This window comes from Gymnogyps californianus, chromosome 2 (genome assembly GCF_018139145.2).
Source record: "Gymnogyps californianus isolate 813 chromosome 2, ASM1813914v2, whole genome shotgun sequence".
NCBI classification, from domain to species: Eukaryota; Metazoa; Chordata; class Aves; order Accipitriformes; family Cathartidae; genus Gymnogyps; species Gymnogyps californianus.
In genome coordinates, this window is record NC_059472.1 from 91,115,292 (window position 1) to 91,142,828 (window position 27,537).

At 42.4% G+C, this 27,537-nt stretch overlaps 1 protein-coding gene across 1 annotated transcript; it reads right to left on the bottom strand.

The window, feature by feature from the left end:
* Positions 1-104: 104 nt before the first annotated feature.
* Positions 105-26,907, bottom strand: LOC127012656 (MARVEL domain-containing protein 3-like). Its single transcript, XM_050890890.1, is given in 5 exon segments — positions 105-986; positions 14,826-14,995; positions 18,461-18,616; positions 19,253-19,283; positions 26,856-26,907. Coding segments are annotated over 5 exon segments (1,116 nt in total). The 3' UTR covers positions 105-279.
* Between the last annotated feature and the right edge of the window lie 630 nt (positions 26,908-27,537).

A 27,537-nucleotide genomic window follows, 5' to 3' on the forward strand; every position in this document is an offset into this window, starting at 1 on the left:
TCTGTGCAGGATGAAAATATTACAATCAATCAATCAAACACATTTTAAATGCAGGAGTCCAGCTTGAGAGACTGATGCAAAAAACCTTGTTGAAACATCCGCTCAACGTCAATTTTATTACATCATGTTACAGCAGTACTGTTACATTTGGTGATTCAATACACGCTTCGGCACCTTGTGGGACAGTATGTTGTGGACTGGTCGCCTGTTCAGCATGTGACGCCCAGTGTCGGTCCCTTGCTGAAGCTCCAGCTCTCTGGCAAGGTCCCAGAGCTGACTTCACACTAATGTGGCAAGAGCCTGGACGTTGTGGGAGCTTTCAGAGGTCCTGTGGACAGCATGGTGGTTTCTGATGCTTCTGTCTCTAATGCCACTTTTGGGGCTGTGCTGAGCCTTGGCCACGTGGCTCTGGAAGGCTCGGACAGTTCGGATAGCAAGGATGCAGACCACAAAGCTGGCAAAGTACAAACAGGCAGCAGCAACACCAAAAAGGCCGACGGCCGCGTCGCCGCCCTGGACCACGCAGTTCATGGAGGTATAACCACGACGCGCATACAGCCTCTCGCGCCTCTTGCAAACTTCTGTGGAGTTCACCTGGCTGACAAAATGCAGGTAGAGGCCGACCGCCGCGATGTATGCCGCACCAGCCAGCAGGCTGAAGGCACATTCGCCTGCCAGCAGCCCCATCCTGAGCTGCTGGATGGGTTTTGCCCCCACAACAAGGAAGACAAGGGTAAGTACTGCTGCTGTTAAGCTGAAGGCTACTCCGCCATACACGCAAGGGGCTCTCATCTGGGTGAACTGCATGTCTAGCTCCCTCGCCTCCTGGAGCTCCGTGCCCTCAAAGGGGCTATAGGCCGAATTCAGGCTAAAGGATCCAGTGCCAAAGCCGCCAAGGGACGTGAAGCCTGCAACAGAGGCTTGGGCAGCGCCCACGCAAATCAGCACCAGGAGGTTAACCGTGATTTCCACAAACTTCAAAATGCCTGTAGGGAGCAGAAAGATGGGAATAGGTGTCAAAATCACGTCTTGTGCAAACTGGGGGGTAACAGAAGTACACCAAAACCATAGACAGAGAGCACTATTACTGAGAGAATCCTCTTGGCTACAGCTACAGTGCTGCTTAAAAAAAAAAAAGAAGAAGCACGAGCTCTCGTGGGTACATTTCAGAGGTTGGGCAAATTACTTTTTTTAATTTGTCAGTGTGCTTGATAAATGGATCTTCATGCAGGGAAAGAAATCCATAAAAATTTTACTGTGCTTGTCTTATTGCCAAGGCAAGCGCACAGTGATTGTATTTTGGCCTTAACTACTTGGCATAAACACACTGAGCAAGAAATATCCAGTATGAACAAAATGCTGAGGTTAAAGCTGACAAAAACCTAGAAACTTCTAATGGCTTAAAAAATTGTGCAAGTTATTTAGGTCCTTAAAAATGTGTTTGCTGCTTTAACTTACACCCTTTTTTTGTCTTTCTAAGTGTTTGTTAATTTAAACTTATTATCTAACCAGATGCAACTTCCACTTCATCTCCTTCAGAGATAAAAATCTCTTCATAAATCTGAAGAAGCAGTTCCTGATTGCACAAAAAAAGGAGGAGGGAAAGGAGGCAAAAACCACCTTATATGCAGAGGTAAGTTAAGTGAATTTGGTACCGGGTGATGTGTTCTCTTCCACACCCCCACCTTTAGAAGAAAGCCTGATGACTTCTGAGCTGACTCTTCTCTTGTTTTTCTTATGTTATGCTACTGATAAAGGTAACCAAGGTTTTTTAAGAAAAAAAAAAAGTGGATAAATGACTTCTTTTTGTGGTAGTTGCCTGTCAGGAAGGTGCAGCATCTGTTAGATAAATTTGATTATTCTGTGACAGCTCACTAGGGGTCAGACTAAGATTAGTAAACATGACGGATGTTGAAGCATAGCACAGCTAGAGTTGCCTATTCGGGAAATGAAAACCCCTAGTGTATCATGCATGTTGCTCCTCAAGTTCTAAAGTTAATTACAGAATTGTGAATCTTATTATTCCACTGCAGTCTCATAGCCAAGAACATAAGATGCTCGACACAGTGGTCCTATATTTGTCTTTAAAGTGGGGCGGGATCTGCGATTTGCATACAGACTTTCATTTTATGCTGCTAATGTTGATCAGCATGGCATTTTCCTCTTGAGCAATGGCTCAGTTGCTGTCAAGGCTGTAGAGGCTTGAAAAGAAAGGGCTGAAGCAGCATGCAAGGGAATTAGACAAATTCCTCTCTTGTGTTGCCAGATGCTTCTAACTGAAGAAAGCCAGTGACAGCCACCATGAAGGATCATCAGATATTGCCGTTCTGCCCGTTCTTATTCCCTCCACAGAGGGCTGAGGTAACGAGCACCTCCCTGCTGCCGCTTGCTTTTCACAGAAAGGTGCTTGCAATGGTTTGACAAGGGCCTTTGGCCACTTCAGGAGTTCCCGCTTCCACCTGTACCCAGACTGGTCCCCTCACTTCTGCTAATGCAGCTGTAGGTAGGTACTGAGCCCATTCACATCGTGGCCTTGCAAACCATCCCAGAAGCACAAAGGGGAGCAGTGATAATGGTGGCAATACCTGGGGATAGAATATCTGAGGCTCGGTATGTTTCAGTTTGCATGCATGCATGCATATATATATATACACATACACACAGAAGTGCATATGTATACAGATTTCATATCCTAAAAAGAATTAGGTAGAGCAGGCAGAGAAGACAAAAAGTGCTCTTGTTGAGGAGGAACTAAGCGTGTGGTTCTATGTACGTGTTCTTCAGAGGTCATGCTAATTTCTACATGACAACATGCCTTTTCCTTGACCCTTCCTCACAACCATTTCTGTGAAGCAGGACAATAAACATGCTGGTTATCAATCAAATCTGTTCAGGCGGCTTCCAATATTTCAAAGGAAATATTTGTGAAGCTAAATGTAAAGAGAAATTTAAATCTCGGTCCATGAGACAGGATTTGGAACTCCTTGTACCAAATTCAAACAATGCAGCCAAGACTCAACATTTTTAATGGGTACAGAGTCATCACTTTACCAGGACTATTCAAAATATTTTGAAAGAGTAATAGCTGTACAGGACATTCATTGGAACTGTATCAGATTTTTTTTGTCTACTCAGTTGAGTGGTACAATATGCCTTCCAAATACAGGGAGTCAACTTAGGTCCTCAGGGCCCCTGGACAGTGTTGGATGCAGAATGCCACTTCCCTTTTTAAGGGCTGACTACTGATTTCATAGATGCTCCATCAGGAAGCAGTTCTTACAAGTCTACAGGGAGGAAAGACCATTTAATTAAGGGAAACATAAATTTTAAGTATGTTTGGGAACCTGGAAGTTGGGAATTCATGACCAGTCAGCTTTCTTCTACTGCTCTCTTCAGAATTTCCTTTTCGTCTATGACTGGTGAGGCACTTTGACCCGCTGAGCATCAACTTTTCCCGTACGTCACCTTGCTGAGCTTTAGAAAAGGCAATTTTCTGTTGTCAAAGTAGTCAGCACCTGCTGCTAACTTCCCCACATTTTTGACTGACCCCAGTCCTCAATGACGCTGCTCCAAAACTTCCTATGTATTCACACAAATTCTGTATGCAACCCCTTAACTTCACTGAGCTGATTGCTGGTATCACACTAGGGCTGGCAGAACATGTCTCTTTGCTCATGGGATGACAAATATGATCAATGTAGGTCTACTGTATTTTTAACTGCAACAGTAGATGCTTTAATGGCATGCTTGAAAAATTTCCTTAGACAGGGCATTCAGGTTGGACAGGTTTTGTGTGTACCTGTACAGCTTTCACACACGCCTGCTGCAGAATTGATTAGAGTAACTACACAGTGGAGAGAAGTTCATTAGCAGTTACTCCACCAGTTATTTGCATCACATGGATTAACTTTAAAAAAAAGTGCAATAACAAAGCCTTCTGTATTAAAGAAAATCCTAAAATGATATGCAGTATGTCAAACGAAGCTGTGAATTACAGGTCTACAATGAGAGCCCACAGGGTTTGTGAAAGTAGCAGACAATTAGCGGAAATCCCTAAGGCCTTGTACAATCATCAGGGCTTTGATGGAAATACTAAGCCCTACAGCATGCTCAGATCTTGACCTGGACACCCCAAAAGCCTCATGCAACCTTGATCTGTGATAGATACCAGCTGATACCCAATACTACTATACTAGTATAAACAGGATAGACAGACTTGAGAAATAAGGAATAAAAGGACAGTTAAGTTTTGAGTCTTAGCTCTGTCAAGGTATGCTAACGCACACATACTAGCAGTGACCTATGTCGAGCAGTGTACTGCTGGCAGAAAGGGCTGAGTTAAAAGCCACGCTTCTGAGTCTGTGCTGCCATTCCTGCTTTCACAGGCCGGTTAGCTACGTCATCTTAGAGTTATAGCTGCAGAAACTACACTGCCGAAAGGTCTTCCTACAGGGAAGTTACTTATCTCTACAACTATTCCCTAATCCCATGCAACAATGAACACACTGCAAGACTTGAGTGTAAATGACAGGAGATCTGAAAATCTCAGAATTCCACTGGTTTGGTTATTTTTTCCTTTCTCAAGTTCAAAATCTTGGGATCTATCTAAAATGTTACTGATTTGTATTAAAATTAGCACAGTGAACAGTTGGCTTTGGGAACTAACCCTCTCCATACCGAGCAAGTAACAAGACTCAAGTCTGGGCTCCTGGATTTCCATTTCCTTTCCCATGCTTCTTTCCTGCACTGCTTTTCAGCACTGAAGGTGAGGAGAATGGCTGCAATCTAAAAAACAGTAGGTGTTGCCAGAGCTTTGCAGAGAATTGTTTCATTCATTCCATAAAATCTAAATCCGCAATGGATAGTAACTTCAATGTATCGTACTCGTTAACTTTGTTTGAATCCAGTCTTTTTTTGCTGTGAGTAGGCTTCCTGCTATAACAAACAGCAGCCTTCCAATTTATACTATTAATCTACTATTCACTTTTTCTCTCCCTTCTATATCACGTGCATGCCGGGCTATTGCCATGGTATTAACCAATTGATCAATGGTTTTGTCTTCTGTCAAATGGTGGGCTCAAACATCCAAAGCAGCCAGGCAGGCTGTTAAGGGTACAGATCCACAGGCAGCTGACCTTACTCTAGTGGCTCCTACCCTTGCCTGGGCAGTCACCATTTTTCTCCCCTGCCCACTAATAACTCCGGCCTAGCGTTAGGCCCTTCCAAGAGCTGTTTTAATAAATTAAAATACCAGGAAACGATTCAACTCTTTTCTTGTGTGGTGCTGTTTTTTCCTGCAACTTTAGCAACTTGAAGTGACTCACAGCGTATCTGATGAGCAATCATGCTGGCACGAGTTTAGCAGGGAAAATAACACAGCCAGGACCAGCGAAAGACCAGAAATTCTCCTTTTCAGGTGAGGTGAGCTGTTAAATCTGCATGCTCTGCCTCATAAAACTACACTGCAGCTGACTGTGTGGTACCCAGTAACTCAACTGTGTGCTCAAGTCTCATGTGTTGGAAGCTGTGAAGAGGCTTTTTCATCCAGGCAACGTGGCAGGACGGCCCCAGTCTTCAGGTGTCAGGATCACAGTGTGTGTATGTACGTGTGTACATAAAGTAAAATGGTCAATTCATGTTTGTTCCTACATTTCTGCAGCTGACAAGAATCAAACTCTAGGACAGTCAGTTCTGGCTGTTTCTACTGAACTCCCCTGACCCCATGAGGGCCTGACTAATAGAGGAGGCCTTCAAAGTGTCTCCCTCCAGTGCGTCTTGGCACCGTAGTTACTTTTTTCCTCTGTTGACTGCACATGGACTCTTTCTCCTGACTCTTGGTATCATTCTTTCCTCTGGAGTTAACATCCCTGTGTACTTCTAAGATATTTTATGTTTGCCATTCTCCATTCTGGCTTGCTTTCTCCCTCTGCTTCCTTTGCAGGCCACATACCACCAGGACCAGCGGTACCCAGCCAGCAGCCCCCGGGGACACCAGGACCCCAGCGGCAGGGCAGCAGCGCTAGGAGCCGCACAGGTCGGTGGCGCCTGGGTCACATCCCCTTAGGGGTCGCTCCAGGAGAAGGGAAGAGAGGAGTCAGAGGCTACAACACACGCATTAAAAATCATTCTCCCAGCCTTTCTCACTGCAAGTTGTCTTTTGTTTTTTTTCCCAGTTTGGGTAGCTTTCTGCTTTTCAGAGGTAATCTTTTTTTCCACCACCCCGCCCTTCTCCAAAGGAGCAGACAAGTCTTTTGACCATATATAGTGACTTACAAAAGCAGCAGTCAGTCCTGAAAAGGATCTCAAACGCTGAACTTCACTTGCCAGTGCAGGTTTGGCATTCCCCAGAGAGTAAAGGCACAGCTCAATGCGCAGCTTTGGTCACCCCTCTGCTAAACTGAGTCGCTGGTGGGAGGAATAGATAAGGGGGAAGGGGGAGAAAACGTCAAAGGAAGGAGGGGTTTTGTTCTGCTTTTGGAAGGGGACAAAAACATGACAGAAGTGGGGAGGAACCAAAACAGTGGAGGAGAACTGAACAAGGGAAATGAAATGGAGACAACAGTCACAACAGATTAAAAATATTAAATCTGGATGCAAAGTATTAAAACATCTTGCTAACGGTATTATTGCCCTTCTGTATACCAGTACAAAGCAAGATCTTACCGAAACCAGTAACAAGAATTCAACCAACTTCACTGATCCAGGATCAGGGCAATACACAGCTTTGTTGTAAACAACAAATCCCCCCCAAGCCCCCACCCCACCATTGTTTTTGTAGGTCTCTGTGTTCTTCAGCCAGTGGTGGGATTTAGCTTTCACTGAGTTATGCTAAACTCTCCCTAATGGAGTAATGATGTTCAAAGGTGGAAGAAACCACAACCCAACCCTAAAACACGAGTGTTAGGCAATGTAACACCAACAGTTATTCACTGAATCTTGGCTTTTCAAAGGACCCAAGGGAACCACATACTCAGAGCCAACTGAATTTAAATGGCATGTAAGCGCCCAACTCATTTATGCTCATTTGAGATACCCATCTTACTGGAAACAGATGGAAAAACAGTTAAAAACTGGGAAAATTAAGTGTGCTCTAAAAAGAAGCATTATTATTATCTTTTAATAAGTTGTCCCTCTGTAGTCAAGATAATCACTCCATTAGGAAATCTCAAAGGATGGCCAGCCTTGTTTTTAATGATTCTGAGAAGCCTTATGTTCACAATCAGTGCTCAGATACAAATGTATTGTCCTATTTTTGCTGTGTATCATCTTCCCTTAAAAGAACTACTGTTCCACCTGCTCTATTCCTTCTGCTTAATACCCTCCCATCCTCTAAACAGTACTGTCCAATTTTCACAGGAAAGGGTGGACTTAATTTGTAGAACTACTGCATCAGCCTCTATCGCCATACAGTTTCCCAACCCTGTATGACACTAAGATTTACCTGTCATTGAGACACAGTTTCGGTACAACGCAGCCCCTGCCTGGGTTTACTTGTTCCCAGTAGTTCCTTAAAGTATCACTTCTAGCATGTTCTTGATTCCTCTCCTGTTAACCAAGCATGAGTAACCTTCCACAATTTTGGAGAGGGTGGGAAGCAAAAGGTCTTGCATTAAACTGTAGCACTTGGCAATAGTGATTTAAATACAACAGCTGTAAAAGGCTGTGCATGTATTTGTAGCACTGGTAGGTCTCTGCACGGTCACCTCATGTTCTGCATTTCAGGAAATGGCCTTTTTTCTTCCTAATGTACCTATAGTTCTTTCAAGTAGTAAACAAATATCTTGGTATCAAAGCAGACTTGAAGGAGGTTTTTTTTAAAAGAGTTCAGAAAACAATGAAACACTCTTGTTCCTTATGCCAACTTTCCATAGCCACTCCCTCTGTTTGAACTGAAACTGAGCCGCCTTTAGAAAGTACAAAGATTGGGGTGTTATATCTCTTTAAGTAATCATAGCCTGGCTGAAGGTAGGTCAGGTTGGAGGCACCTGTGAACCTGAGCTTCTCATTCACTGTACCAATTGTAGGTTGTCACTCCTGGTGAGCAACATTCCTGACTGGGTGGATTTTTCTCCTTTAAGTGAGCTAAGATCACCTGCTCAAGAAACAGAGCTACATTCAACAGATAGTCAGTCTGCTGTATCAATGAGCTTTGAGAGCCACTTTTTAAAAGGGAAGAGTTTTTCTTGGTTGCCAGAATTTGGGTCAGATGTGGGGAGGCATCTGACAGAAAGATGGTGCAACTCCTGTTCTGTAATGGTAGAGAGCAGACTTAACTAAGATTTCCCAGTAAGGAAGCACAGACTAGAGTCTAACACATACCCAACAGCTAACATCAACTTTGCCAGCATCTTCCCCTGCCAACTTAAGTGAGTGTTCTCAGTTGTATTCTCCGCTCTCTAAAAACAATAGTGTACATGTTAGCACAATGCCAAAAGGTAGATGAAAAAAAATTGATATAAAGATGTGGGCAGAGTGAAGTCCCATATGTTGGCAGGGCAACAGTTTCCTAAAGGTAACATTTGGCATCTGCAACTAGTGTAGCTCCCCTGCATGTTTTTATAGAGCTAACTGCTCATGGCTATTTGCATTTCACAGCAGACAGGACTTACCTCCAAGTGAAACACTTTTAACTTCAGAACAGGAAGGTTACCTGCAGCTCTGCCACTGTATCTTGTTACTGTGCAATTTTAATTAAGCATTTTGAATAACTGGGATTATTTTAATCTGTACAGCTCTGTCCAATTCCCACTACTAATATCCTCTGTCTTCACAATTACAAGATTAAAAAACTTGATGGCAAATTCAGTCTTTTAGTCACACTGTATTTAAAATATACTTCGTAACAGATAGGAGAGGGAAGCCATCTAATTACAATGAGACTATAGGGGACCTTGGTCCTCCCTTCTTACAGCAGAAATATGTTGAAATTAACTGCCACAGGAACAGTCTATGACAGCTTTGAGCACAATTTAAAGGAGCTAAGCATGGCAGACTGTAGGGGCAAAATGTGAAGATGGTGACTAAAAAATACAGCAGTTTCTAATCCTATTGGGTGCCTCCACAGAAATTTAAGTATCCTGCTGATCACTGCTGAAAAGATCTAACGTGCTGCTGAACGTACTTGTCAAATGCTCGTTTTCATCCACAAAGTTACCTGCATTGTGCATGTTTAATGACCCTTCAGTGGTTTTGAACATACATAACTGAAGCTAGAGAGGTCTTTTACTTCAGTCCAATGCCTCTTACAGACCACTATTCTCCCCCAACATCTCCACAGCACTGGAAGGGATACAAGTGCTCTGCAAAATATTTTTCCCCTCCTGCTCCCATGACTGACTCCAGGAAGAACAGTATCAGGATATAACAAAGCAACATAACAGCAGCAGTATAATGGTTATGAACAATGGCATAACTCAAACCAAATGTCTACTAGTGTGAACCCTGTGTTTAGGGTGACTTTTCATCTCAGTATTTTTTCCAGTCTGTGAGTATTTGCCAGCATGCATAGCTACAGGAAAAAAAATTTGACTGTGTTTTGTAAAAACAAAAGCTTATAGATGTTTACATTTGAATTAACGCTGGCTTGTTAATGCATGAATATATCCTGGAGAAAGTCATTGTTACTCCCTAATTCTATTTCCTCCTCCAAATAAATTCAGTTTGATATTTCCTCCTGGCTATGCTTGAAATTGGACGCTTTTCTTGTTGTTACAAACCATAATGCTGTCTTTTTCTGAGAGGAAATTGGTCTGAAGTTTTTAACAATATCGTGGATGTTAGAATGTAGGCTAAAGGCATGATTGTTTGGAAGTGCCTACAATATACTTCAGAAATCTGACACTATTCATGGTGCAAAGCGGTATTCATGGCAGCAAAGAACAGGGATTCAATTATATTTGCTCCCCCAGAAACTGTTTGCTAACCTTTTTAGTGCTGTCTCCCTTAAATGCCAAGTGGATTGAAGAATTAAAAAAAAAGTTATTAGCTCAGAAATTATGACCGGCACAGTACAATTCTATACAAGGCAAAAGGGCAGGCTTTTCCTGAGTCGCATACTGACTGAAGATGGGACAAACTTAGTTTACCTTCACTGTTCAAGCAAAACTAAAGGAAGTATTATCCTGGAATTGCATTGCTCCACCTCTTTCACACCAATAAACATAATAAAAAGAAAATGAAAAGTTTTTAAGGTCAAGTGACCAAATATCTATGACCAATTTAAGATCAGCAATTCACTCTTGAGTTTGACTCAGATTTTGCTCTCTCTAAGGTGAAGGAAGCAGCATGGCAACCAGCCTTGCTTGAACACTTCTCTCATTCCCTCTGGTAACCAAAAGCACTGAATCTGGTTATATTGTCAAAGGACCCGAGGGGGGTCCTTTGAAAGGCAAATATGATTACTAATTTAGTTTTTCTACACAAAAGAGAGAACTACAGAAATTTTACCTGCGCTGTGAAAAGCAAGTTGAATGTTTTCTTCTGAAAGAATTTCAGCTGTAAGTATCCCCAGGCCAAAAACTCTTGTCGTTTTCAACGTGTGCTGCTTTAAATGGCATGCGCTATTGCGCATAGGTTGTAAGAAATGGTTATTGCAAGCAGTAGTTCCTTTGTTGATGAAAGGTTTGTCTCTATCACAAAAGTTTATTTCCAATTCCCATATAATTATATAGAGCATCTAGACAGCTTGACATCAGTCTATAAGCTGTTCCTTAAGTCTCCTTCACTACTACAGAAACAGAAGGTGGCAGACTTCTGTGTTTCTGTTGCCTTTTGAATCTGTAATCTCCAGATCCACAAATGTGAGATCCCTATGAAAAAAAACATATAGAAACTAGACATAAAGATAGCATAGCAGGGAAGAGTCAAAAGTTTGTTAGAGGGAAGCCATTTGAAAGAATCAGCAGATATATGAAGAAAGGCAACCCAAGTGGTAGTGCTCTTAAATGACACAAGCTCCTATGAGATAAAAGATCCTCTCACAGGTTAGTAGTGGTTAAAAGAAAATAAAGAGTAAGAGGAAACAACCAGTTTTCAGACAAATAGAGTTAAGAGAGAAACATCTGTTTTGTGCTGCCTGTCACTAGTTATGCCACTGTGAGCAGTGCAATGGGAGTGGATCTGTAGAGTCAAACAGTTGGAGCTGAAGACCTAGGAGCTACACGATAGGCATTTTCTGGGGAGAGAGAAGTAAGTACTTCATTTTAGCTCTAGTTTGGTCCAAAGGACAGAGTGCTTGCTAGTAGTTACAGCTCACCCTCTCATTTAGTTTTATCCGAAGGAAATACAATTTGTGCATCCTGAGACTGCTCTGCAACATGGCCCAAAGAGCTGTAAGTGGGGACTCCAAAGAGATTCAGCTCAAAAGTACACACCAAAAAACTATGGTAGATGCACAGACTAATGAATTGAAAAGATTGAAAAGTGAGATGGTGAAGTCTGTTTTAATAATAATCACAAAAAATTCTTCATGATTGCCAACTGCAAAACTGCTAGGCTGCTGGGAGCTCAAGCTCTTGAATGAGAAATTAATGAAATCAGCGTTTAATATGCAACCTCACACTTCATGCATGTACCCACCCCGCCCATCTACAGAGCACACAGACGGGCTCTAAACAAATCATTTCCACTCAGGAAAGACATCATGTACCCTTCTCTGAAAACATCAGCTCAGTGTTCACTGGTAGTCAAACACCACACGAAAAGCTAGGAAGCATTAGGATAGGACTACAGAACCAGAGCCTTTATGCAGATGTCTGATTCTTTTGGGAATTTATCTTGAATTCTGAGTGCAGTTCTGGTCAGCCCAACTCAAAAGGGTATGATGGATCTGGAAAAAGTATAAGGCTGGCAAGCTAACCAGAACTGGAAAGACTTCGCTCTTGATAGGGACAGAACTGACTATCCTTCAATCTACAAAGAAGCGATAGGAACACAGTGACAGGGAGAAAGCGAAGACTTCACTCTAAAATCATCAATCTCATGGAGAAGGTGCATATATGAGATTATCGTTAGGTATTTTGAATACCACTAGAATCAGAGACACCTTCTTTAAAACGTTTTAAGGAACAAAACAGTACTTCTTCAAGTGGCACAAAGAAACTGTGGAACTCCTTGTCATAAGATAATGTGGAGGCCAAACATTCAAAAGGGGATTCAGAAAAGGATTAAACAAATTTGATAGGTCTGTAAAGAGGTATTAAACATAACAGAAGTGAGTACAGTTTTCCAACTCAGAAAATTCCACCAGTCTGAAGTTTGGAGAGTATTCCAGAGGACAGCTCACTCTCTACTGGTTCAAACTCTGACGGTCCTCCTAAATTTGCACTCTAGTACATTGTTTGAGAGGATGCGTAATTAGGTGCCTCATATGATCCAGTACTGCTAGCTACATGATGCTTCCTGAAAGGCTTTGAATAGGTATTGCTCATATAATATTTTAGCAGACTTTTTTCCTTCTGTTTTCAAGATGAAAGGATTAGAAAGGAGCAGAATGTTTTGAAGTTTCTTAGATGGTATCAAATGTTCCTACCGGCAAAAGGGGTCAGTATCAGTGGTTTCTTCCATTATATTTGGGTTGGGTTTATTTTCTTAATGTGGTTGTAGGAAAAAAAAGGGGGCGGGGATTAGGGAAGGAAGATGGGAATAACAAAGACAGGAGAACGATGTCCTTTTTTTCTGCTGCTGCTTGCAGCTAACGTGTTCAAAGGATCCCTGCAAAAATAACTGCCTATTTCTGAAACTCAGCTTTAGCTTTTTGGGATATTGCTGGTGAAAAGCATGGATGAAGAGGGCAGTATCTGGGTGAAGCAAATAAATACTTTTCAGGGCTCTGGTTGTTTAGAATTCCTCTCTAGTCTGCCAAACTGGTCAACACGCACAAAGAGTATAAGTGTATTTGCTGGGCAAAAGAAAAGAAAAACCAAACCATAGTGAAAGTAGAGTAATGCATGGTCAGAAACTAAGGTTCACATTTCAGTTGTTGCTTTGGAAAAGACTGTGGTACATCACTTGATTTCCCGGCCTTGTTTGATACTAGTTTTAGATTTATGGTGGTTGGAAAGGGGGAATTTCACCAGAGTGCTGATAAATCATTGCCAAAAGAAAGAGATGTTTAAGAAGTATTTACAGGAACTTTTCATGCTGTAAGAAGTTGTAGCTCACATATACTGACTTCTTAGTAAACAATTTATGTAGCTTTTCATTTATAACATTTACTATGACTGCAGGGAATACAAAATTCTGCAAAACAATTCTAGAAAATTCTGCCAAATCTTGGTACTTTCAAAAATTAAACAGGGGAGTAACATTCTCATAATCTTATCAACCTCCAATATATTTTCAGTTTTTGAAATAAAACTGCTAATAAAAGGGTCTATTTCTACACAGTCTCTTTTCCTTCCTCCACTGCAAGCTCAGACATTAAATTTTTGGAAAACACTGAGCAATACCTGGGGGAGGGGTGGGAGTGAAATCATCATCGTCAACTGATACATCCAAAACTAGGACATTTTGAAAACATTAATGATGTTTAATGCACTGAAATAATGAGAAGCAAATGCGGGGGGAAAAAACCCCCAGCAAGTCACATTAAGCTATCCATAAGTCTAAACAACCAGTGAAACTGAAAACTAAAAATAACTTGCCACTTCATTTTTCTAAAGCTATGATAAAATAAGGCATGGAGTTTTCTAGAGCTTCTCAGACAAGTTAAAATAATTCAGTACTGTTGAAGAAGAAACTGCTGATACAATTTTATCACGGATAAAATATCAGTATGGCTCTATCATTAAATATGCTCTACCAACTGTTGGAGTTAAATCTCGAGATTAAAAACAAACTGCATACAAATACACAGAACATATTTAGAAGAGAAAATAGTTCAGCTCACTCTTAAAATTGTTCACATATTCACATACTGAGAAATATTAAGAGCAAATTGAGTGTGTTATTTAACTTTCCTTCATGGAGTGAAGAAATAATCTAACATTACGTATTTTAATTTACTTCCAACAACTAAACTCTTCATTTGTCTCTCTACTGGAGGACACTGAAAGGCTGTTTATAGACTTCGGCCAAAGACTTTGCACCTAGCTGCAAGTTTCAACTCAGACTGCAGTGGGTCTTTCCTACAAACAAGGTGAGAATGCTCATTGTCCTGGAAGAGGGAAAACTTTAAAGGAGTAATAGATATTTTAGTGACTTTTTTTTTCAGTTTACAGGAACAAGTTTACTAAGTGTTAAGGCTGATTTCCTCCCACATTAATGCTCATTTCTCTGCTTCTTGCAGTCACTTTCTGGCTATGAAAAAACTTCTCAAGACCTGTTTTATTGCATTCACATCCAGGAAATAGTTTTGTCTCCCGCAATGTTGCTTTATAAAGATGTATCAGTGATGACTGGGTTGAATCCAGAGTTGATAAAAAGTCTGAGAAGAATGTGTGAGAAACGAACCAGCATCAAAGCTTCAACAGCCATCTTTAAATTATCTACAGATGCGAGTCTCTATTTTATTCCTAAATTCCAAAGGTTAACTCTTGCTGCACAACCTGGGTGATTATACACATGACCCACTCTGATGCTGTGGATGCATATGCTGGAGATGCATTTTCAAGTATCTAAATATTTCTATAAATCTTGCCTTTAGATGCCTAAAACGTGCTAGTAACCCGCAGTTATGCTGTTCATTAACTTTAACTCTCCCAGTTTGTTTTTTTTTTAATATTCCTCTAACTTTACTTTGTTGTGCTTCTAAACACAGAAACCAAAACCAAGACAAGTCCTTGGAAGGAGAGGGGTGGATGGCAGGCAGTAAGAATCTCACATACCTCTTGTTGTGCATACCTTTGAACACTTCATTGAGAAGGTTTCCTTGGGAGGATAACACTCTGGTGGTGGGCCAAAATATTCCCGTGCTGCTCCTGAGGTTTTAGAGTAAGGGTCTGAGCAAACAGTAGAAGTCCTTGAGTGCTGGCCACCTCGGATGTCTTCTGTTGATCTACAATGGAGTAAACGAGTAATGTATATTAATTAGATCATGCTCTCTCCTGAACATTAGAACATGAGAAACTGGCAGACACTCCTGTTAGTGGAACCAGCTAGCCTGCTTCATATGTATCTGATCTTTTTTGCTTGCATGTTTTGAAAGCAAATATCCCAAATACTTGCATAAATCCATGTTCACAAGGATATTTGCATTTGATCGTTCTTGTTTTGGAAAACTGTGTACTCACTGAGTAGGCGGGCTGAATTGTTTAGGTTACTTGCAAAAGGTAGCGAGGAGGAGGGTGTGGGGAGAGTTCCTGTTCCCATAAAAATGAGTAACAGCTTCTTCATGAAAAACAAACATTTTTAGCTAGTCCATAGCAGCCCAGAGAATAAAAATGAGAAATATTTTCACATAATAAATGTGTAAAGTAGCACAACTATTTCATGGGTAAGCGTTTTGTCAAGTTTCTACTTCCAATTACCGTGTCTCACAAAGATGCCTTTTAAAAGAATGAAAGCTATTAAAAGAAACAGATGAAGATTTTAAAGTGAGGAAAAAATTGCCTATTTAAATATTTATCTTTTTTTTGAGGTCTTTGATGATATTTGAAGAGAAATCTAAAATCGACCCCAAAAAATCAATTTCTCGTGTCTCCAATTAGACTCTTCATTCGTATACTTCAAAACGGAATTGTCCACTTTGCTGCAGTGACATACAGCTCCACATCTGAAGCCCTATGATTTTCAAGGTTGGTGAGATTTATTCTATGGGAAAAGTGCAATTTGCCCTTTTTAAACTGAGTTAACACTCAGGTTAAAAGAAACATTGGCTGTAAATTGTTTTGTGTCTGGTCTAATCTAAATGTTCTCCCTCACTTGAAGGAGAATTGGAGCTTGCCTATTTTAAGGTACAGCTGGATGATTTAAATTTGTTATTAAAGGGTATTTTAAGTCTCATTCAGCATTATTATTTTTAAAAGTCTTCTTCCTATTCAGGTTTTATCTTGAATTTCTTATCCACAGATCAGCATTTTCAACTGTAGTTTTGTTTCCTAGTATCACTGCACTTCACTAAGGTTTATCTTCATCCAATTCCAGATTCAACTTACAAGTATTATCGCATTCATCCACATTAAATCATGTTCTTTGTAGTTTTTACATTTTAATTAAGACATTCAATAACAAGACCAATGCTAACATCTCCGCGTGTAGTTGCCAACAGCTCTATTTGGCCGAAACATTTCTGATTTTTCTGACCTTTGTCCTGTGTCTTGTGCAACCACCAAAGCATCCTGCGCAGCTGTGTCACATAAATTAAATAAGCTATGTGATTTATAAGACTTCCAGTTAACTTGAAAGCAATCCCTTTGGTACTTCTGATGCAGCTGCTTCTCTCTATTGTATCCTGCTACTTGCCAGAAAACAAAACAAAAGAAACAAAACAAAAACCCCCTAACGTTCAGCAACAGAGTACAATTAGGAAAAAAAAAATTCTTTCTTTTAGATGCTTTTTTTCTCACAATGGACTATTCTGGCCACCTTTGCGCCTGTTTTCCTTCAGGACTTTCCAGTTCTGGGTAATGCAACTCTTTCTCCTCAGCAATGAGAAGAAGCTTGCTACAGGAGCTTCAGACAGGAATGCATTTGGAAAGAGAAATACTCTGGCTAGAAAGTCTTGCTCGTAAGGGATGGAAGCATTAGGCACCCAAATTACAGCTTCCACGAAACTCTTCCCATCTATCTCCTTATAGTATCTGGAGGTCTTTTGGTCAATCAGCCTAAGTCTTCACCAAAATACTGAAATTTCCGTACAAAAGCAGCTGGTTTTGTCGTGAGAGCTAAGCAGGGGAAATGCTGTTAGGTTAAGCCAAACTTGATCAGAACAACTGATGGAAAAGTTTTTCGATTAGTTGTAGTGAGGGCTGGTGCCCCCCAGATTCTCGGCTTGACTCTAAGAATTATCTCCATGGCTATTACAGATCTGTAGCTGCAGCTTCCCTTCCTCTAAGCCCTGGTGGATACAGGGATGGTCTGTTGGCCTTTACGGTCTGTCCACCAATTTTCAGTCTACGTGTCCAATCATTTAAAACTAACAGCAAAAACAAGAAGTCCAGAGAAGCGCTTTATTAAGAAGTGGTGGTTTAATTTATAACTACCCTTTCACACATTGTTTATATTATGCTATATATGAAAAAAACCCCACACCAAAAAAACCAAAAACCCATCCTTTTTTTTTTTTTCTCTCCACAGTGCAATTAATACATTCCTGGCATTTGCTGCTCTCACTTCTAATATGTCCAAGATAATTTAACTATATATGCTCCTGATCTCTGCTTTTGCTAAGTAGTCATTCAGCCTCTGAGGGTGATTCTTAGGCTGACCTTTGTTCCCATTTCTCTCCAATTTTTCATGATTTAAGAGAGCCAGAAGAAAAATTCATTAGCTATTTTCATAATACAATAGGATTACCACCATCCAAATGTTTTATACTTAGCCATAAGTACTCCTTCTAGTCCACACAGTGCTCTTCACTGCTGCTTTTATTCTCATCCTGTTTTTCTTGCTAAAATGCATATTATCAGGGAGTGCTTCAGTATTTCAGCTTTTCAATAATCTTAATTATATTTATCTCCTCTCACTCTTTGGCTCTGTTCTTAAATTGCCCTACAATCATGCCCCTAGAGACTAAATGGGAGCAATGAACACTTTACTGCCATGGCCAATTTGCCAGTGGTGTTTCGAGCTACAGACCTCTCTCCTACAATGCAGCCACTGGCATGCCCTTAAAGGAAAACAGCCTAAGCTCACGTCTAATATGCTGTAGGCTGGCCAGGCTGGAAGGAGAAGTGTAATATCCTAAGTGTTTATTTGTCACTCCAAACCTATTGATCTGCTTATTGTGGTGATAGGGGCTGACCCACTATCAAGTGCCGCGAACAGCCTTAGACACTTAAACAAGTACTCATTTACTGACGGCAACTACTGAAATTAATTTTGTTTTAGATTAATATGAACTTGTTCACAGCTGACCTAGAGCAACCTGAGAGTTCAGTAAGTCCCTGTGCTGGTCTCAGTCATGTAACATTCTCATTTAAGCAATGATTATTTGGCAAGCCATGGCTTGCCGTCACTTGCTGACCAGCCTCTTCAGGAACTGTACTAAGACACATGGCCACACTTCACCTACCTGTGACCCAATTTGATCCAGATAATCCCAGGAAATTCACATCTCTGCCTGTGTCACACAGCCTATCTTTCTGCCCCCTCTTGAGCTCAATACAAAGAAAAAGGTTAAATTTCTAAGTGTAAAATAGCTCACTGATTCCAAATGTGGCATGCCCATGCTTCATGATTTCAAGGCTGAGTAAATGCTTTCTTTACTATTATAATATGAAGGTATTTAAAAGCAAACAAAGAAGACAACAGACATTATAGACCTGCTGTGATATGTTTCTTTAAGGTGATAAAGACATACCTTGCATTGTACGGGTACGGTTTTCTTGCTCTTCTGTCTTCCTTGTATCTATCAGATCCATGGTTCTCATGGTGCCTGTATTGCTTATCTTGGTATCGTCTCCCAGCATGAGACATCTTGTTTCTTACATGTATTTTTTCTTTCTAAAATAACTTCCTGAGTCAGAGAAATAAAACTGGTTCATTTTATAGCTCTACTTAAAGTTATTCATTGACCCGCACTCACATCCATTTCATGCCAATTCAAGACTTAGTACAGACTTCCTTAAGAAGTGAAGGAAGTAAAACCCTTTAAACTACAAGTAAAGTAACTTCATTAAAGAAGGAAGTTTTTCTTTACATTTTCCTATTCATCGAGTAATTGTAATGTTTCTATATTCAACATTTATTGTGCTCAGCTTATTTACTAGGTCTGTATTACTGACTCTCCTACCTTTGCTGCAAGGACAAGGCATGGTGTCCACTAAACATGAATCTTGGCTTCTCTAATGTTGTCTCTTACATAAAGTATTAAAGCTAGCAAACACCAGTGCATTGCATGAGCGTGCATACAACTGCCACTGATGGCAGTGCAAACATGAAAGCGCACGCTTTGACCTTTGTCCTGGAAGTTTCTAAGAGGAGGGCACCCATCAGCGTAAACAGATGCAGCACCAAATGTTGCCTGTAATTTGGATAAATGTTAGGTACAGGCAAAGGTGTGCTAGGCCAAAAATAAGTTGGTGAGAAGATACATCCTTGATAATTTGGTATTAAATATTACAGGGATGTTATTTCCCGAAAGCGTCTTTACCCTTTGAAGTGCAGTACACTTAAGCCCAAACCTGTAAAGTACGGAAACACAGAGTTTAAGCGTCTAAGCAATCTTTATTCTCATTTGCCTTCATCACAGCCCTTCAGCATCACTGCAGAAGTGCCTGCAGTCGATTTAATTTTGACTGATCAAGCTGAGGACTTGCTTAATGACTTCTCTTCCATCTCCTTAGGGTGTCACTAAAGAAATAAATTAATTTGTATTTGTTTACTGCTAACAAAGAAAGAGACAGCGCCTTCCTCCGGGGGAGCTCAGCTCCCCTGCTCCGGGCAGAAGCCGTTCAGCAAGAAGCAGCCCCGCGCCCTTCCCCCTGGGCGGTTTCTGCTGTCGGTCCCGTCGCCTCAGCACCACGACAGCAAGCCGAAACCCGCTTCACCCCCCGGGAGTGACCCTGCCGGCGGGGCCTCGGAGCCGGAGGCGGCGGGCGCTGCCCCGTGGCCGGCGCACACCGGGCACCTCCCCACGTCCCGCCGGGGAAAGAGTTGCGCCCTTCGCTACCCACCCGCCGGCCAGCAACGGCCCCGGGCCTCCCCTCCACCTGCTCCTCTGAGGACACCCCGTCCCTCGGCAGCCCGGGGACGAAGGCCAGCTGCCCTCCGCCCCTGCCGCCCCTCACCTGAGGGGAGCGCCGAGCTCCGGCCCGCCCAGCAGCAGCTCCGGGGAGCAGCCGGGCCCGCCCTCATCTCCTCCCCTCCCCTCCCAGGCCGCCCACCTCCGCCGCACCTCCCTCCTGCGGCGGGCCGGCCTCCGGCGCAGGTGGTGTCCTGCCCGCCGGATGGCCTCGCCGGCGGGGCCTGTTCTCCTTCCTGGGGACGATCGTGGCGGGGGGAAGGAGGGGTGCTGCCTCCCGCCCGCCCTGCCCGGCCGTGGGGGAGAGCTGGTGTCTGGGAGCGTGCGACAACCTGGGCTTTTCTTTAATAAAATGAGGTCCCCGTGCACCATGGTGCTGAGGAAGAATCTGGTAAGCGGAGCCCTGAGAGGATATAAAACTTGAAGGTTAATAAAGTTAAAATTCAAGGGTCCCACCTGTTGCCTTTTGTTTTTTAAAAGCCAATTTCATTGACTCGCAGTGCTCGGGGCGGGAAGCCCTGCAGTACAAGATGTACGGGGAATAGAAGATAAAAGAAAATGGGGGAAACGTGTCCCCAGGAGCAAGGGGGTGGGAAGAGGCCGTGTTAGGCTAGATGGGTTGAAAAGGGAGGTAAGCAACTAAACTCTCCTCTGGTGTAAAGGCACATTTTAGATAATTGACCATTTGAATGCATGCAGTCTCATTTTTTGGTGCTCTGCTGAAAGCCCTCCCTGTGGTGGATCTCCAGGGGCTTTGTCTCCTCACTGCCAGCCTGTGATGTTTCTCTTACAGAGGAACAATGCGCTGGTCCCCTCAGGATGCTTTCAGTTGGAGATAGATCTATTTTTGTAGAGAGCCTGAGGCAGACCCATGAACCAGCACTGCAACGAACGACTTGTTCCGTGTGCAGTCCTGTACACAAAAACAATCCATGCCTGAGAAGCAGGACGGTGGTGTTACCAGGGCGCCATGCCAGCTAATCTTGAGCCTTCGAAAGCTTCCCTAGGCTGTGGCACTACCCTGCGCAAGAGCTGGGACCAGAAAATCCCTTTCCTTTCCAGGGCTTACACAGCGGCACACTTGGGGTACCAGTGCCTCTTGAATTTGGGCTTAAGATACATAACTGTGCAGTTACTTAGTGCAGTCCCATGCTAGGGCTAAATCTGAAATCCCCTTTAAGTAACATGCAGGTATCAGAGGAACTGCTGTCCCTGAAATGAGGAGATATCTACAGGAACTGAATACTCAAGATGTGTTTTGTAAATTGCTGGACCATGGTAAGGCTGTGATTCCCTGCTCCGGTTGAGCTGTGTTAACAGCTTCTTTTGCTGTTTACCGTTCTCACCTCGCCTAGACCTCTTCTGCTGTTCCTGCCTTCAGCTGTACAGTTCGTCTTCTCTCTGTCTTGCACCAACCCTGGTGCTCACATAGTAAGCCAATTCAGCCTGCTTCCCAGCCAAAACCAATTTACCTTCTGCTGTTTTAGTGAGTTGAATTGGCTTTGTGCTGCAATCAAATGTGTGCTGGGTGGAGAGGGCTGCCTCTCTTGGCAGCAGCGAGTGGTGAATGTAACTGAAGCCTTAATGTGAAGTTGCAGTTTGAGGCACTACTACCCATCAGTTGCTACGCCTTCTCAGTGTGGGGCCATCATCCTGCTAGCAAAGGCAGTCTAACAGCAGGAGTGCTCTGCTGCTTTGTAGTTCTGTTTGTTTCTAATTCTTACTGTTTCTATTTAAAGGTAGTTTAGACAAGTTTGAGAGGTTTTACCCTGAAGAAGATCAGGGTGCCTGCATGAATTCTGTTCTCCTGTCTAGATGATAAACATTTGGGAAATACATTCTTCATTTGCTTCCAGCAGAGGATGTCTGCTCTTGATGGGGGGCATGAGGAATTACAGCTCCCTTCAGGTAGGCAGGTTTCATACAAACAGTAGAAAAATCACAAGGAGACCTGGCTGGAAACAGACTTGGGGGGAGGGGGGGGGGGGCTGAAATATGAAAGTACCTTGACAGCCACCGTCTACAGTAGTAGTTTTGTTAAAGCATTTCTCTTTCTGGGCTGAAAGGGTTAGGGTGTGGCCATTTTGGTTTGGTGGAAGGCTGGGTGGAACTGAAGGGATACGATTATGGACTGGGTAAAATTCAGTGAAGCTGATGGGCAAGGTAAGTGTTCAAAATGTGGTTGAAGTCATTATGGAACCAGGTAGTTGAAATAACGGGGCTGCAACTGACCCAGAATCACATGGTGAGACCTACATTAAAAACTTAACTATGTGACCAAAGGGATTTTCCCTGGGAACTCATAAAGCAAACATGAGGCATTGAGGTAGTGATTGCTGGAGTTGCCTATATATGACATAAGAAGCAGTGAAACAAGCTGCAGAAAATGGTGATTAGGGAGAAACAGCCAGAGGTAGCAGTAGGAATGTGTCTCTAAGGAGAAAAAAGTAGAAGGAGCTCATGAAGAGTTTGGATATGGTAATGGCTGAATTTGGATGAGAACCATCAAGGAAAAAGATCTCATCATTTGTTCTTACCTTGTTGCAGGTAAAAGGATGCTGTGTTGTATGTAAGCAGACAGGTTTGTATCAAAGATACACCTGATTCTGTCATCAATTTCTCCTTTTAATAGAAATAACTTTTGGGGCTGAATTTTGGCTAGCTGCTGAAGTCCAGAGGGACTGATTTGCAGAAAATGAAGTGTGAACCATTTTGATTTTTTTTTTTCCTGGTAATTTACTTGAGTAGGTCACATCTGTGTCTTGGATCAACACAGTCCTGGATACTTGCTCCAGTGTAACAAAACAAAACAAAAAACCCCTAAAAACCAATCTAGGTGTAGGGTACAAGTTGCCATAAATAGACCTCCAGGGACAGATTTCTCCAGCCAGGCAGGCAGGCAGGGCACCACTGGAGTCTGTTCAGTCTGACAACACTAAGCTCCTGAGATCAGCAGGACTAAAATTAGCTTTGGAACATTTTTTTTCTACCCTCTTGGTGTTGCTTTTACATGAAATCTGTTGTTTATTGTTATAAACAACAAGAAAAGAATTTGGGTTGAAGGCTTCCTTTTTTTTTTTTTCTTTTTTCTTTTCTTACAGGGATTTTGAAATCCCTGGTCTTTGGAATGGGAGGTAAATTGAGTTTGGGAACTAAGTAATTGGTTATGTGTTGGTCAATTTTTTCTGTCCTAGTGAAAAAAAACCATCAGAACACCAAATACTGCTTCAGCAAAAGAAATGTAAACAATCATGACTGGTTTAATACTAATATTGTATCCTTGGTATGTGCTGTTACAAATACTTACTTTTAAAAGCAATGGAAACCGTCCTTAGGCTTCTTTTATTGTTGTCTTTGGTAACGTGTGAATTGATTGGTTGGTAGTTGTTTCTTTTCCAAGGCTGGGTCCTTCCCAGCATCTTCTGAGCAATTGCCTGCTTCTGATTTAAAGATCTTACAACATGGTTTTCTGAAAAGTAGGATTTTGTCACACTGAATCTGAACTCTGGCTGGGAAATAGCCAGCTTCTGGGAGACATCCAAAACAGGCTGAAGGCAGTGAGGATGTTCCTACTGAAGCCTTGAATCCCAAAAGACTGTTATCTGTGGGCCCCTTCGTATTTACATCAGCTTGAAGTACGGAGCTGTAACACCAGCCTCGGTAATGCTCTGCATCACCACAGCTGTCACTTTCATGCTGACTTTCCTCAAGTTCTGCCGTTGCTGGCCACCCAAGCCGTATCTGAAACCTTATCATTCATTTTCTTTTTCCCTGTTCTTAAGCGGAGTTGTAGTAGGCTGAAGCCATTTTTCCCCTTCTAAAATGATGAGCAAAACCAAAACAGCTTTTGAAATCTGAGAAACTGTTAGCATTAAAATCTCTCCCTCATTTCTTAACAGTCCTTTCTCACAAATTCCATCTGTGTTGTGCTGAGCTTGGGGGAACCCCTGTCTGAGTAGATCTTGGAGACTATCTGCAATCCTATACTTAGTTCTCTATAATAGTTTACCACTTAAATGTAGAAGTATTTCAGGACTGAAATTTGCTTTCAGAGAACCTTTAGACCCTGTGGAGATCTTTGCAGTCTTGACTGCTCTGAAATTCACACTGGTGGACCTTTGTGAGGTGCCTTTGTCTTGACTGACCTGGAGGTCTCAGTAGTCCTGGGCTTACGATTCTGGGTGCCAGCTTGCAAATTGCACAAAATTGCAGCAAGAGGAGCTATCTGGGAGCTCACGCCGCTTCCCTGTCTCCTGGCATGAGTACATTCCGTTCCATTTTATATTAGTAAAATATTTATGAAGTTTTATTAACATGGTAGGAGCTCTTGTCTCTTTTACAAGAGGTAGGAATTACAAGCAGTCTGCCTTCTCTCTCATTTAATCTACTCTCCCATCTAGCGTTTTTCTTTTCTCATCTGGACATAGATAAAATCCAATAACAGGGGATATTTGTTTTGCGGTCAAAACGATCAGGGTTGGAGTCAACACTCCTGGCAGTCATTGGAAAGATTTCTTGTGCATAGAAAATTTATGAACGCACAGAGATGCTGGGTTCAGTAATCTAGCCTTAAAAGGTATCCAAACATTTTGTTCCTGATCAAAACACATAGCTCTGAGCTATTTACATCTGGTCAGTCTGTCTGGGGCTGTAACATTGGCAATTGTATGCGTTAAGAAGGGAAAAGAGGCATTAAATTTAGGTGTCCAGTTCATGCAAACAATTTGTCGCAGTTTCTTTTGACCTCCTGAAAAAGAAATGCAACAGTGGCATCCTGTGGCCCGAGCAGTTCATGGCAGGTGGGTCTGCTGCAGGGCAGAATCCGCCACCGAGGTCTTCCCGCACCGAGCGGGAAATGGATCAAGTTATTTCTAAGTTAGTTTACAAAAGAAGTCCACAGTATTTCAACCCGGCACACATTTTCATCCTGAAGTACAAAGCTGCTATCATCTACTTTTCAACAGGGGCTTTCCACCAACTTATCTTACATTCTGCTGCTTATTTTTCTACCAAGGAGACAGGACTTCTGTGTTGCTGTCTTTGTGCTGCTGAACGTTTCCTCAGAAAAGAGGAATAGAGGAGAGACTGCGAGTGTCCTGTTTTCAACTAACCCACTGTTTACTGCGGCATACTTGGTCTAAAAATGAATGTTTCAGGAAAGTCTGATGAAGAGAAGACTAATAAAAGTTGTTTTCCCTTGCACCTACATCACACCCGAGTGCTCGCTCCCACACACCATGTATGTGCATGTGTGTGTGTCTCTGGAGTTTTTCAAAGTCCTGGCCTTTACTTGTTTAACTTGGCCAGACTGTGATTTTCTTACCTCCTCACCAGCAGACATTGGCAGCCGTGACCACCAGGCTCTCTAAAAGCTTGCAGTCATGCCAGAAGGCACATTAATGAGGAACATACAGGCTCACCTGCACTCCTGTGGGCAATTGTCAGGGAACCTGCTGATGGCCTCATTTTTCCCTCTTCTCCTCCTGGTTTTACAGTGATTTCTCTTCTGTAAGAGAGGAGATGTTAAGGTGGTGTCTTTTAAAGCCTCTTCCTTCCTACTTCTTACCTTCGTACGTAGAGGTGTAAATGCTATTGGAGGCTCAGCATCAGGAAGGAGTGGGGGGAAAATGAAACAACTTTGTTCATTTTAATTTTGCGTTTTCTTGTATCCAGAAGGCTCTGCATATTTTGGGTGATCTACCTTGAGAACTGGAAAAGCAGAGTAGTGGCAAGGTTGTCCCCTGCTGCCTGTGCGTGGAAGAACTTGTGAGCATTAAGTTTTCTGTTGTGCAGGAAAGTCACCATGATCCCCTTCTTGGGCTGGCTGAAGCAGGAGGCAGGGGAACAAAACCAGCAGCAGGCAGGGGCTTAATTGTTGCCTTCAATAACGAGTGAGTACTCTTAAGATTTTTGTGAAATTGCTTAACTGAGCTTGCACCACAGTTTCTTGCCAGTATTAATCCCTGGGCTGCCTCTTAAAACATGCACATGCATGAAAACAAACAAATGTTAAGACTGGCTGTGGCTCCAGTGATGTTAACCCCTGCTCCTTTTTGTCAGTTAAACTGACAACCAAGATAAGAAGAGCCGGTGTTGGTATCGTCTCTTGCATAACAAACCACTCTCGACAAAAGAAGCAGCCTCCTGTCAAACGAATTTCCTTTACAACTGCCGAGGGGACTATTTTTAGTTTCATCTGCCATTCTTTACTCCTTAATCATCTGGTTCACTTTTCTCAGTTCTTCACTCTTTTTCCCCTTCCCCGCCAGCTCCGATGCCAGGTACTGCTGATAATCGGAGGAGGAGGAGGAGGAGGGCACTGGGCTCTCGGCCGTTCCCTGTTAGCATGTGTCTGCGCCGGGATGCCACCGGCCTCACCACATCCAGCTCAGCTCCGGTGTGTGAAGGGAGGGAGCCTTCAGAGAAAGGCAAATAGACCACCCTGAATCTAGACGAGGGATGTCAAAGACCAACAAGTAAATGAGATCAGTTCTTGTCGGGAAAGGGTTTTAGCTAAGGCTGCGTTCAGAAAACATGCTTTAAGTTGCAGGAGGGGAGCTACAAATGTCCAGCGTTGGAGCAACGTCACAGGCATCAACATCAGGCAGCAAACTCTTCATATGCCATTAGCAAAGCAAGGCTGAGCCTGGCTTTTCCACTGGAGGTAAAATTAAAGTGCTTTAGGAATGATGGTGTTTATTCCATAGGTCTTGACTCTATGGTACTGGCTGCTTTCCCTTTTGGTCTGTTTGACCCACTGCATGTTTTTAGCCCACTGAGCAGCAGAATCATTCCTGTCTTCTGGCTGAGATATGAAACAGAAGTCCTGCCTATCTGTAATCTATTAGAGATTTTGTGGTGTTATTTGCAAGAATAAGAGTGTCTTAAGGCTTTGGTAGTTCAGGAAATAACACTGCTTTCCTCAGTTGCACATCATAGTTCAGTCAAGTCCATCATCCTCTGCAGCATCTTTCTAAAGCGTAATTCATGTGGGTTATTATATATTCTATACCTTCTTCCTCCACAGTATGCAAGAGCTTCACAATGAGTGGTTTTATGCCCATGGTGCTTCTGTAAGGTACAAGTTGCTATAATACCCGTTTTATAGCTGGATTTGAGGAGCGTAGAGGCAAAGTGAATAGCCCAAAGTCAAGAGGGAAGTCTCTGGCAGCAGAGGGAATTATGCCTCTGTCACCTGAGTGAACGTAACAGTCCTGAAGTTAGCGTACTAGCTAACGTTTTCCAGGGAAGTGCCACAATTCTCATTGAAGAAGGAATCACTAGAAATGCTCAAAAGTTTTAACCATCACTATTTTCTTAACAAACATGAGTTTTCAAATGATACAAAATGCTTGCAGAAAATGCATGTATTTTGAGAAAGTGAACTAAAATCTGTTGGATTCAAACCAAAATGAGTTAGGTTTATAATGTAAATGTTCCAATCGATCTTTTTTTCCCCAGTGGAAAAAAAAGGAAGAAAACCTTTTGGGGAGGAAAGCAAAAAAGGGACCTGGTTTCTCAAATGGAATGAGAATACAAATGTATTGTTGATGGAAAAATAAAAACTCCATTGCATCTTTTCTTCAGGCTTTCCCCTCTCCAGTCTTTTCTTTTTGTCTTCTGAGTATAACTGACTAGTGCAAGAGTGACCAGTGTCCTTAACCCTAAAAAACATGCACCAGCACTTTGAACAA